Genomic DNA, 13,561 nt, shown 5'->3' on the forward strand with positions numbered 1-13,561 from the left:
ATCGATTATTTTTCTATCACTCCTTGATCTTTTTCCATTAATCTATTTTTCTGGCGATTATGGGCCAGAAATCTATTGTTCCTCCATATAGAATTAGGATGTGTATGATTTTATGGATACCTAATAGGCATGTCCCTCCTTTCTACCTGTAGGTGACACTGTTTAACTGTTTGACGTCTAACATGTTGTCATTCTTGAGTGTGAGTGTAAGACAGAGTAGATATGTGAAGTTAGCCAGGAAACCACAAGATGACCGGAAATGACTCATTATGCGTCCAAAAATAACAGCATGAAAGCTGTCACTTTGGAAATAATGCATTTTGTGCAAAAATGCATTTAAAGTTTATCTGAAGCTTTTATGAGGCTTCAGCAGTCTGAGTTAGTCATATCAAGTGGATATCTGCCATATTTACAGTGTTTTTAGTATAAAATTCCCTATTTGTGTTTCCTTGTTGTACTACAGTGGAAGTATAATAAAAAGAGAGACTTTGGCGCTAAAAAGACTGTAACGTTGAAAGATATGATTTGACTAATTTGGATGGCTGAAGCTTCATATTAGCTTCAGATAAACTTTTAAATACATTTTTTCACAGAAGGAGGACTTACATTTTAAGCACATTATGAAGGGATCTTCTAATGGCCAGTATAAAAAAGAGAAATGATTATGGCAAGAAAAAATTTGGGCCCCTTACTTTTGTTTTAACACAGACTTGAAAAATTGTGAACCTGTCCTTTAATGTGTTTACTTTGAGGTGACAGGATATGCAGGCCACAGAAGATACAGAGAGATGTGGTTTTTAAAAAACACCCATAAGAACTGTAAGCAAAACTAATTATCAAAGACTTGGTAGCTCTTCAAACATATCAAAACAAATGTAGTATATCAATGTATGTCAGTTTAAGGGGTGAATTTATTGAAGAGTTGTAGAGAAGAACTGAAAATACATAACACACTTTGTACGTTTAAAACATGTCTAAAAATAATTTAATGAATAATCATATTAGCATGGTAGGGACACAGATGTTACATTTTGACATCAAAAAATGTTAGCTATATTGTATTATTTTCTAAAATTGCCTGCAGAAATAGCTTTTTTTGTTTCGTTTTTTTTTCTTTCATTATTCCAAATTGGGTTTTATCATTATTTACAGAACAGAATACATATAGAGTTGTTAATAGGGTCCTAACGCCTATTTCGTGGCCCAGGGCACCTAAACGGGTTAATCCAGTCTTAACGATTATTAAGAAGTCCCATTTCCCTGGTTTTATTTAAACCTGTAGTACCGGAACTTCAATGTGTACTCTGCATCGCTTTATCAGTACACCAATCTTTTTTTTCCTAGGACGGCGATATCATGACCCGCCCTCCTCTGCCTCTGATTGGCTAAAACTCATTGCTTTCTTTGGTTGGATTGGTTGGGTTTAAGCATGAAGAATAAGATTGGTAAAGTTAAGAGAAAGAACATCAGTCTCAGCCAATTAGAGATAGAGTAGGGCGGGTCATGACTTCGCCATACTAGGAAAACAAAATATTGCGTCCCGTGACAAATTTCATTGGAACTTTTTACGGCCAGGAAACACTGATGTTTCCTCCTTCTCGGACCTGACAGACGACTATAGGTAGTCAGAAACTATACCTTCAGCTTGAGGGGCTTTGGGGTTTTTTTGTCACGACTAAACACGAGATAAATGTTGGGTTAAGTGACAGTTTAAGTGGCGTAAGCGAGCGAAATATCCCCGGCTGGAACTAAGAAAACAGATGAACACCGCATGAAAACACTGTAAGGTACGTGATGTTCATGTCACTAAAACGTTAACTTGTTTTCGTTTTGCTAACGTAGCATTGCCTAGCTGTTGAATAATATCTACTTAACATAGGCACTAGTATCATTTAGGGTAACATAACGTTGTATGTAAGTAATAGTTGAGTTACTGCTATTGCATAACAAGAACTTTTTTCGACTAAAAAAAAAGACTAACAGAGGCTTAACCGATGCTAAATAGCATAAACAGCTACTTTGCTGTTTAGCATACATGATAGGCTGAGAAATGTACAATTATGAGCTTTTACAGTGCTGTTTATAGTTTGTATTACACACGGGAGCCTGTAAGAGCATGTAAAACCTTTCATTTCGTGTGTGTGTCTGTGTATTTGTGTATATTCAGCTCCTCCCTTCTCTGGCTCCTTTTTTTCTCCTCCTCTCCTCGGCTGGAGAAGGTTTGCTTTTTTTCCTGTAATACACGTGATCTGTGCTGAGATTTTTAAAAAGTTGTACCTGTGTTAGTACACATGCAGCCTCAGGTGAGAAGTATTTAAAAACTTTGCCAAATTGCTCAGCCAAATTCAGAGAGGAGTAGGCGAGGCATTTTTAGTGCTCTGTTTCTGTGGAAATGTCATATAATTGTTCTTTGCACTGTTTAAATTATGCGTCAGACATCAGAGGCTATCAAAATGAGTCCCCACCTTGCATGTTGATATGCTGTGTGGTGTTGCCAGTGGCATGCAACCCCTTTCTTAGTTGGATGATGTGCTTGTGAATATTTTTCCTCCTGTGATGGGTATTAACAAATTTGCAGTGACAAGAAGGATGCTTTGCATGATAGTCCTCCTCATTATCCTTTCTACCGACTATATTTCAACTCTGTTATCTGGAAATCTCCTTACTTTATGTTTGTTATGAGTTGATGAGGTTCACAGCTGGTTCCCTGATGTAACAGGTGGCTTTGAAGAACATGTTTTGTATAACAAGACAAGGTTTCAAGTTATTAAAGATGGTTAGATAGATTTGGTTTACACATAATGTGAGAGCACTACATCTGTGATAACTGTGTTGTGGGGGTTTAAAAACACCATCCGAACATTAGTTCAAATCTCGCATGTAGACCTGATGTGCATGTCTTTCTACATGTCATTTAGTCTGCACGCTTGCTGATTCAGACCTGTTTGTAAAAGGAAGTGGGAGCCACAGTTTGCAGACCATGAGCTGTCTGGACGGTCAGGTTAAGTCAGGAATTTGACCAGATGCTGAGGTCGATTGCACGTACAGGGGTTGACTGAGTTCAAGCCCCTCACACTTCTCCAGCTGCACTTCCTCAATCAGAATGAGGTCGCCTCTGTTGCATTTTAATGAGACGATATATCTAAACTGGAATAAAGTTTATGTTCTTCAGATGTATCCCACGCTTACAGATATCATTTACATTTGTCCAAACTTTACAGGTGTATTGTCAAACTGTAAACATTTTGAATAAACCCTAAACAGATTTTTAAAAGTGAATTTGTATAAGTACCTGGTCATAATAAAGCTTATAATTGACATTTTTTCTGAAATAGTCTTCTGGTTCATACACTGAATATGATCACAACAGGTCTTTATGTAGTTTTTCTTCTCTAAACATTTCAGTTTGTGTGGCTCCATGTTGCTGTTTATCAGTGAATGCATGGCTGATTGAGCTTTCACATCGCATTTACCATTTCTAGGGTGACTTCTGCTTTGTTTTCTTGTGAAGTGACACACACACAAACAGACACACACACACACACATGCACAGAAAAGAAAATATGGTCAACATCCTCATAGGATATCCACAGGCGAGGATGTGTGTTTGAGCTAAGCAGGAAGAATTCTATTTTTGATCCCCCTGTAGTAGCCCCGGCATATTTGTGCCTGTCAGCACAAGTTAATTCATGTTGTGGCGTGAATGCGGGGCATGCTGCGCTTCAACTGCGGCGAGGGGATGTGCTTATTTAACATGAATCTTGTTCCTTTTCACACTCGCCGTGCCCTCCGAGCCTTTGTTTTCAATCCTTACTATAAACTTGACAAGGTCTGTTAGTGGGTGTGGTGAGCTGCAGCAGCATACCATATGAACGCAGTAGCAGTGTCAGCTGAAAATCGAAGTTTTACCAGACAGTTATAGGTTATTCCCCCCGTGAACAAAAATCTCTCTGGAATGTTAAAAAGCGGGGCCTACCCAGCTACCCAGAGTCAGTTAACCATGAAAACAGGCACAGATGTGAGGCAGCTCAGGGAGGTTGCCTGCAATTTTTGTTTTACCAGCCACGAGTTGCACAAAACACAAAAGAATGTGTGACTGTTTTCCACCAGGGTGGCTGGTAGGTGAGGCAAACTGGGTTGTTGTGGCTCAAATGTATCATCTACATGTATTTGGTGTTGATTTCTCACAATGATAGTGTCTTTAAGATCCGGTTTCAACTAGAGCTCATATTATAAGTGAAAGAAAATTCATTTGCAACTGTTTAGATTAAATCGTTTCTGTATCTTCATGCTTTCTCTGCTTCTAGCTTCTCTAACGTGAATATCGTTCTTTAAAAATCTGTTTTATATCATTATAAACTGAATATCTTTGGGTTTTAGACGGTTGATCAGACAAAACAAAACAATTTAAGATGTCAATTTGGGGTCGGAGAAATTGTGATGAGCACTTTTTGACAATTTCTGACACTAGAATCAGAAAAGAGAAATGAAAATAATAAAAATCAAAAACCAAAGTCTAAATAGTTTAAGCATAGGAATATAAACAAATTGTGAAAGAGGAAAATGATTCATGCTTCTCTTTGTGGTTTGTCTAAATAATAGTGAGATATGGTGAAATTAAAAGAAGGTTTTATGCAGGAACAAAAGAGAAAGAAGGGTTAGTGATGAAGAGGGCATGAAGGTCCCTCTGACTGCACACATGCATTTTAAAGAGGGCCCGTTCTTTTGCTGTCCCCCAACCTCCCCCCCCCCCAACGTGAGCAGAATGAGATATCCTGTCAGGATGCGTTCAGGATCAATACGCAGACGGAGAAAGTTAACCAAAAGCAGGTTTTTCTGTGTGTGGTGAGCAAACAAGGGTGAGAGGAGCAACGATTGTGGATAGAAAGACAAAAACTACTGAACAAACGAGGCTGACCTCACCAACATCAGACAATGGACAAAGTCAGATCAGCAAACAAAGAGCTTTGTTGCAAAAAGAAACAGACGTGACATAACTCACAGTGAAGGAAAAGAGATATCCCCCGCTGTGTGTGACCTAGTCTGATTACACAGATTTTAGTGTTGACCCTGCACAAAATAGTTTAATATCAAGCCCTCAGTTTAATCATCAATGAATACAGGAGATGGAGATCCCCTCCCTCACCATCGGGGAACTAAGATCTTGAACTTGTGTTACTACAGTTGTCAGGGGAAGGAGTCTATTACACCACAGCAGTGAGATTTATTTCCCTCTATAAAATTGTGGGGGAATTACAACTCTGGGGGTCTTATTCTAAACCCATTGTGTAACTCAAGCTTCAAAGACCCATGGAAGGTTATTTAAAAATACCTTTCCACTGACTGAAACAAGCCAGAATGTCACAGTCCCAGCGGGTGTGTAAGAGCGTGGGCTTGTGTGCGTTGACATATTAGAGAGGGTGTGCGCCGACGGACGAGGCTGCGCAGAAAGAGACTCTTGATTCTCATGTGAGTGATAAAGATTACATCATTAGTAGTAAAACAAAAAGTCGATCTAGAGAGTAATTGACTATTATGTGCTGTAGTGAGTATTTTTTTTTCATAATCAACAGTCAGATGAGAGGGAGGATGGGATGTTCACGCTCAGAGGAAGGAGTGAGTTAACTGGCTTCTGAGGGGGAGGGAGCCCACCTGCTGTCATGTTGCAGCTCACTGACCCTCCTGTTGTTGCTTGTGCACTCTTGCTACACAAGAATAAACACAAGAGCTACAGAACCCATGGTCAAGGTTGCAACAGAAATGCCTTTAACAGCAAAAAAACCTCACTAATTGTTGACATTTTTGCCCAAATTTGTTAGTAAGCATTGACAAACAGGTGTAAAAACACATCTGCAAGAGTATTTAGACCAACATGCAACATTAAATTATGTTGAAAGTGATACTAATAAAACAGTAACAACAAATTATAAATAACTTGTACTGCTGTTAAGGACATTTAAAGTAAAGGGGTTTCAGTTGAAGGTAGTGACAAATAACTGTTCAAAAATATATTTTTGACGGGGGAAATAAGTATATATTTTTGAAATATACATATAGCAACAGCACCAGGACTAGGGACATCAGTCCTTGTAGCTCAGACAGACCAAAGAAAAAGGCAGCATTGTTTAATTAAAAATCAAGAGGCAATGTTACTACACCAGGAAATACCTTTCAAAAGATTACCGAACAATCAAATTAATCAATAAAAAAAACATTGATGTAGCTGTAGTTGGGAACAAACATGTATCTTGTTAGGTGTAAACAACATAGTCACTGTGGACAGAAATGTTTTGAGAGCATGACACCAGTTTCACTTCCTGGATAACAGAGCGGTCTGTTCTCTTTTCTCCTCTGTAGCAGTGGCCCAGACTGAGCATGGGCCTGTTGTATACTTGAAGTCTCATCCCTGGAGGATCCATTACTTTATAACCTTGCGCCTTTGAACGCCGACGGCCCCCCAAGATGGACGAGCAATCCAGTCACCCCAGTGTTAGCATACCCTGCCACAACGAGCAGAGGGACAAGAAAAAGCGATACACAGTACGTGCAAAAATTCTGCTGGTTGTTGAATTAGCATTTATGAGTAGCAATAATTCTTCAAATTGTTTGGTTGTCAAAAACTGAACGCTTAAAAATGTTATGTTGCTGTGAAATTAGCTCAAACGTATGTTAATGCAACACATGTTCTTCCTGCCTCTTTGTAGGTTTACAAAGTGATAGTCAATGTTGGACAGCAGGAATGGTTTGTCTTCAGGCGATACGCAGAGTTCGATAAACTTTACAACACAGTGAGTGATGTCATTTTGATTTTACAACATATTAACATATTTCTGTTCTGTTCATGAGTCTTTGATGACGTCTTTTTTTAATTTTGCTCTCATATCTTTTAACGCAGTTAAGGAAACAGTTTCCATCAATGAACTTGAAAATTCCTGCCAAAAGGATATTTGGGGATAATTTTGACCCCGGTAAGTGTTCCCACGTGGCTCATGTTAGGTTATGTGATGTAAATATGCTTAAAATATTCTTCACAGCATAATCCAACACATATATTCAGATAAAAGCCCAGTTCCAGATGTTGAATACTGTCAACCCTAATATCCTGGTGGAACGCTGGAACTTTTGATTTACAACAATGTTTTTCTTGATACATGTTTTTTTTATTTGATAAAATCAAAACCGTATGCATCCATCCGGTAGAGTTCATCAGGCAAAGAAGAGCAGGGCTGCATGAGTTCATCAAGCGACTTGTGTCTCATCCTCAGCTTTGCAACCAGTAAGTGTCGGGCTTCTCACTGTCATTACATTACATTACATCACCGCCTGTATTAAGACGGATGGTTTCAGTTACCTGAATCCACCGTTCTAATAAGATACAATTTGATTCGCCATGGTTTACACTTGACATAAATGAGATTAAAAAGATGGAGAGTTCTGCTTTGTCATGTGTTACTGCTGTTGAACTTCTCTTATGTAACTGCTTGGTCCCTCTTTAACTTTACAGTCCAGATGTGAGGGCTTTTCTACTGATGGACAAAATGCAAAACTTTTCAGATGCATCTGAGGATGAAGATGATAAAGTAAGTAACCAATCAACTTATTCCAGTTTTGATTCATTTACTGTTTTTTGTTGTTTTATATGTTGCTAACCCCAAAATAAGACTATGTCTTGTCAGTTGTTGCGTGGGATTGTCAAGAGATAGTACATGTTAGCCACTGATCGTCTATGTATACTCAAAATAAAAAAAAGATTGTAAACAAACTCCCTTAGGTTGTTCTTGGAGCACAGATAAAGGAGTGAATTCTCGGATCCAAGAACTGTCCTTGGCAGTGACTCAGTGTTGAGTGTGTGTCTCTGTTTTAGCCTTTGGTTACATCTTAGCAGCTACTCTAGATAATATTTCTTCTTCTGTTTAACAGAGCAACTCTACCTCGAGAAACATTAACCTGGGACCCTCTGGAAATCCACAGTATGTTTCATACACTTTTAAGAAAATCTAATGTTATAGCACCAAGTGGGCTGCCTTTCTCTTTGCCTTTAATAGCCATTTCACACTTTGGAGTTGTGTAATGACATACAGTACATTTTTACATTAGTGAAATGAATGTCATAATTTCTGTTTCAGTGCCAAGCCCACAGACTTTGACTTTCTAAAAGTCATAGGAAAAGGGAGTTTTGGGAAGGTATGTGAACAATGCAATACTGGAAGATACATTTGGTTTCTGTTTATCTCAAGAGTGATAATTTACAGGAGAACAAACCAAATTTATGGATGTATTTAGATAAAATATTGTCGTTAATGCAGTAGTGTCATCACATGGAAAGCAGTTTCATTCATAAATCAACTTTTTATGTGCTACTTTTGAAATGTTTGTGTGTTGTTTTTCTTTTGGGGTAGCACTGAGTTTTAGTTCTGCTCTGTCGGTCTTTCCATATAAGAAGTGAGAATCAGATTGGGAGTTATACTGGTTTACACTGTTGATGCAATGTTCCACATGCTGTTTCTTCCTTGTGATGCAGGTCTTCCTTGCCAAACGGAAACATGACGCTAAGTATTACGCAGTCAAGGTCCTACAGAAAAAGGTCATTCTCAACAGAAAAGAGGTAACTTTACAGTCAGATGTGATCTATATGTCAGCCATGTTTATTTAATCTATTGTTCTCCTACTAAATTACTCCTCCTTCAAATTAGCAAAAACACATCATGGCAGAACGCAACGTGCTGCTGAAGAATGTGAAACACCCTTTTCTGGTCGGGCTTCATTACTCCTTTCAGACCACAGACAAGTTATACTTCGTCTTGGACTTCATCAATGGAGGAGAAGTGAGTTGTTTCAGCTTTGTGAATAATGCGCTCACACAGATATGAGTCACAAAGTCAAGAAAAGCTGAGGATGGCAGTAATTCAGGAAATTAGTTTTTAACGACTTTAATGGCATTCCTCAGAGCTGTACTGTCACTAGTCAACACACTTCCACGTGTGAAATTCTTATCAGAGATCACAGTGTTACCAAGAATAAGGAACAGCTTGGAGTGTGACTTCCTCTGTGGACCTCCTTCAAATGTGATCAGCCTTTTTAAAGCCGCCATGTGTGACTGACTGTGTGAGAGTGACTAAGTACAATCTGTGCCCAAGTTAATCCGCCTCTTGCCCTTCTGAACATGATGACTACAAAAACCTGTTGGATATAAATGAAATCAGATCAGTATTTTCATTTTCCAGTCAATGTACTCCAGTATTAAGATAAAAAAGCATTTTCAGACAAAGGCGTATTGTATTTAATTAAAGATATTAAGGTATTGTGAAAATATTAACAGCTGTGTAAAGCTTTCCTATCATCATGGCTCATTAGGTTTTTTTTCATTCAGTGATATCTTTGTGATATAATGGCTATAATGGCTTTGAAGTGATACAGTATGCTCCTATAATGTCTCTGCCGAGTAATATTAATACATCCCAATAATCCAGTGGAACCTTTTCATTTCAGCTTTTCTTCCATCTTCAAAAAGAGCGGACCTTTCCAGAGCCCAGGGCAAAATTCTATATTGCTGAAATGGCAAGTGCACTGGGATATCTGCACTCGCTCAACATTGTTTACAGGTATGTTGAGGGAGGCCTTTAAGTTGTCAATATGATTCAACCAAAGTTCTTGTCAGATGGTCGAACAGCGTTTGAACCCCTTACCCCAACACCTGTCTGATATCGGAATTCAGGGGCCGCGTCCGACAAATTCAGTAACTTTCTGAAACCATTAACCTGAAAAGCATGCCCTCTTGACACAGTGATTGGTCAGACTCTCCCTTTACCCTTCACACAAGTTCTCATCATTTTTCGTATGTATAAATGCAACACTACAAACACATTTGAGGAAAGATTGTCAGAAAGTGCACAATGTTATTCCCATTTGAACAATCATCATGTCTTGCCCTTCTCTATGATGGCAGGCTGTTTGCCTTTGAATAGGGGTGTTTGGAACAGCTATAAAAACACTTTCACATTCAGACGTGGTCGGGCGCCCCGCCATAGTTTGTTTGGAGCTTACTGACACCTTTAATTGAACAAATGCTGTAAAGTAAAATATGTCTTGTCAGTTAACCAGATAGCTATAATCTAGAAAATTTAACCGGTTGCTATAAACTTATACATCTAAACTTGAAGATGAATTTACTTTAACATATTTTATGATAATAATTGCTTGATAAACTAACTTCATGTTCATTTCTTACAGAGACTTGAAGCCAGAAAATATCCTTCTTGACCATGAAGTAAGCATTCCTGTTTTTCAATCAAACTCATTGCTGTCCAGTTAACATCAGCTTAACAATATTTACAGTAAATACTCTATACCTGGATGAGACTGGAACCAATTTTCACTATGTTTAATATTACATGTACCGAACTACAAAATGTCATCCTTTTCCAGCCATATTTCCACCACCAGTGTCATTTCCAGTCTCGGCTGTACAGAATGCATGTGATTGGATTAGGTCTTACTAATGATTTTCCTGCCTAGCCTTATAGAGAAAGTGAGGGTGCGATGAATGGGACTGACTGAGCTACACTGCAGCCAACATTCCTGGGCAACAATAGAATCCTCAGTCCGGGGGATAATGAGCTGCTTGTGTGGCACATGTTGTCTAAAAACGTCCCTGTGTCCTTTCTTTAAAGGGGCATATCGTTTTGACGGACTTTGGATTGTGCAAGGAAGGCATTTCACAGACAGATACCACCACTACGTTCTGTGGAACACCTGAGGTACGGCAGCATTGAGTTGGAAACTTACTGCTAATTGTGTGCCAGGGTTGAACAATGAAGCCTCACCCTCAGTGTCAAAAAGTAATAATTATTAACAGACTTTTGGTAATTTTGTGTAGTTAATGATTTTGAAAGAATGACTGTACCCTTTTTGGGGTCATAATGCTGTATATCTACTGTAGGTTTATGAGTCACATTTTCCAGAGGCTTTTTTTGAACAAAAATAGTAGTTGATATACATTTAGTTGGTCTATTTTAATGTTGTTTGCTTCTTCTTACCAGTACTTAGCTCCAGAGGTCCTGAGGAAGCAGCCATATGATAACACAGTAGACTGGTGGTGTCTGGGTTCAGTGCTGTATGAAATGCTCTTCGGCCTGGTGAGTTTTTACTTTGAGCCCCATAACCCACATATAGAAATGTGTTTTAGTGGCAAATATTAAAGCACCTCATTGTACTGTCACACCCACTACGTCTTTTTTCATTTCCTAGCCACCATTCTACAGCAGGGACACACATGAGATGTATGACAACATCCTCCATAAGCCGCTGGCGATGCGTCCTGGTGCGTCCAGCACAGCCTGGTCTCTCCTCCAAGGCCTGCTGGAGAAAGATGGCACACACAGACTCGGGTCCAGGAATGACTTTGTGAGTGGACTTATATCATAAAGATACTATACAGCGGACTTTTCAATTTGTGGGCTCCCTCTAGTGGACATGGTGTATTCACCATCACACTGTTGCAGATATCTTATATAAACTTTAAAAATGATAATAAACTTTGTTTATAAAGCACCTTTCATACTCAAAATGCAGTTTAAAGTACTTTCTATGAATCCAAAGTTATATTTTTGTTGATATTTATACTTCGTTTGTATTTTCAGAGTGAGATCAAAGCACACAACTTCTTCTCCTCCATCAACTGGGATGACCTTGAACAGAAGAAGATCCCGCCCCCATTTTTGCCTCATGTGGTAAATATTTTGTCTTGCCCATTAATCAGAACTATAGAGGTGTTTTATAGTGACTTGCTCTTTGACGTCTGCACTCAACACTTGCATACACCATTTTAACAAAGAAAGCATCTGTGGATGCTGGCTCTTTGTCACTCTCTCATAGCTTTAGGGCACTTGAATAAAATGGAGTTGTTATTAATGTTATTAGTAACACCTGTGCTTTTTCTACTCTGACGAGTCAAAATGTATGCTGTGAAAGAGGTCCATTAGTGGCCTCTTAAAGGGGGGATTTATTGCAGGGCTATTGTATTTTTTGCACAGGTGTTTCTAATTAACAGTGGAGGTTGTCTAATTAAGTACCCTCTTTGAACCCACCTCATAAAATGCATTTTTATTGGCTTAACTTCATGTAATGTTTTGGAGTTTTCTATTTTTAGTCTTGCGTTTGTTCATTTTTGGCTAGCACCTTTTGTTTTTAATGTTTTAATTGTTTTACATGTACTTGTAGTTTAATTGTTGCATATTGTTGCACCCAGATAAGTGCTATAACTTCCATGATTGTATTTTATGTCATCAAATTAAGTTCCTTTTACTGAAAAACATGCATTGTGTCTAGTATTTGCTAACACATAAAGAATGGTAATAAGACACATGTTAATGTTTCCTTTTCCACCATGTTTTTTACAGAGCTCTTTCTCTGATATCTCAAACTTCGATCCTGAGTTTACGGATGAGATGGTCCCCAACTCCATCTGTTGGTCTCAAGAACATTCCATAGTCAACGCCAGTGTAATGGAGGCCGATGATGCCTTTGTGGGCTTCTCTTACGCCCCGCCATCTGATGACTCTTTCCTATGAAACATTCCCAACGAGGTCTTGAATTGCCTTAACCTTCATAACTTCTTTTGACTAAAGGGAATAAATTTATACCATGGATGAACTTGTTCTACAAAGCCAAAGCAAGCAGCTGACAAGAAACAGCACTTAAAACTGATTGTTTGCCAGAAAAGTCTTTATTTTTTACCAATTTGTATTTATATAAATATATATACATAACAGATGATATTTTAAGAATTATGGACAGCCATTCTCTATTAATGTAATTCCTGGTGGTTTCTAAAATGAGCCATTATAAAGCCTTAATTTTCTCCCTTAAATGAAATCAAGAAGCAGTTTTCTGAAAAACTTGAACAGTCCACTGGACTTAATATAACACCATTTGACTGTCAGATGGAGGCGCGTTTGTCCATGTAATTACTGTAAAAAAAAAAACCTTATGTATCATATTAATGGTAACTAAGCTGGAAATAGGGATTACTTGAGATACCGCTGAATTAAGCTGGTTTATAGGTCACATTTGTAAAAAAAAAAAAAAAGCAAAAAAACAAAAATTTCAGTTACTTTTCAGTTTGTCTTTGCAGATACTGAGTGAATTGTTTTTTTTTATTGGATTATTTGTTAATTTTTTTTTTTTGCTGTTCTCTGCCTTAACACATTTATTCTTAATGTCAAATAATAGAAATCCACAATGCTTTGCTTTGCCTGGCAGTTAATTAGGCCTATACTCCTGCACAATAATAATAAAAAAAGAAATATAGTCTGTGAGTTTCTGTGTGTTTTGTAGTGAGTGGAAAGTTTCTCTGCTCACTGAAAATCATGAGTTTAACAGGTGTACCTATTATACTTGATCTTGATCACAGCTAGTTGGGAGCCAATCATGGTCCAGTATGCCACTGACGCAAGTGTGTCATGGTGTGATGTAAAAACTTGAAGCCACCTTGTGTTCAACGAAATGAAATAGAAAAATATTTGCAAATTTATAGATTCTGAACTGTTCAAAGAGGGAGGAG

The 13,561-nt window shown here is 38.2% G+C and overlaps 1 protein-coding gene across 2 annotated transcripts; it reads left to right on the forward strand.

Moving 5' to 3' along the window:
• Positions 1–1,546: 1,546 nt before the first annotated feature.
• On the forward strand, positions 1,547–13,308 carry sgk3 (serum/glucocorticoid regulated kinase family member 3). Of its 2 annotated transcripts, none has more exons than XM_067577949.1 (17): positions 1,547–1,787; positions 6,358–6,540; positions 6,705–6,788; positions 6,896–6,968; positions 7,201–7,276; positions 7,505–7,580; positions 7,921–7,970; positions 8,127–8,184; positions 8,522–8,605; positions 8,694–8,825; positions 9,490–9,602; positions 10,231–10,267; positions 10,671–10,757; positions 11,040–11,135; positions 11,248–11,403; positions 11,640–11,729; positions 12,399–13,308. In XM_067577949.1, exons 2-17 carry the CDS (start codon positions 6,463–6,465, stop codon positions 12,567–12,569), a joined length of 1,461 nt encoding a protein of 486 aa, XP_067434050.1. In that variant the 5' UTR covers positions 1,547–1,787; positions 6,358–6,462; the 3' UTR covers positions 12,570–13,308. The 2 variants fall into 2 exon arrangements, with proteins under 2 accessions (XP_067434050.1, XP_067434051.1); XM_067577950.1 differs by having other exon boundaries at positions 1,547–1,782.
• Positions 13,309–13,561: the final 253 nt, after the last annotated feature.

Source organism: Thunnus thynnus, chromosome 21, assembly GCF_963924715.1.
Source record: "Thunnus thynnus chromosome 21, fThuThy2.1, whole genome shotgun sequence".
In the NCBI taxonomy this organism is placed as follows: Eukaryota; Metazoa; Chordata; class Actinopteri; order Scombriformes; family Scombridae; genus Thunnus; species Thunnus thynnus.

What these genes read in the sequence shown, in the direction of transcription:
- sgk3 (XM_067577949.1), top strand. Translation starts at nt 6,463, where the DNA reads ATGGACGAGCAATCCAGTCACCCCAGTGTTAGCATACCCTGCCACAAC. An exon ending in CTGAGGATGAAGATGATAAA is followed by an intron (nt 7,581 to 7,920) that starts GTAAGTAACCAA and finishes TCTGTTTAACAG; the next exon opens with AGCAACTCTACCTCGAGAAA. An exon ending in GAAAAGGGAGTTTTGGGAAG is followed by an intron (nt 8,185 to 8,521) that starts GTATGTGAACAA and finishes CTTGTGATGCAG; the next exon opens with GTCTTCCTTGCCAAACGGAA.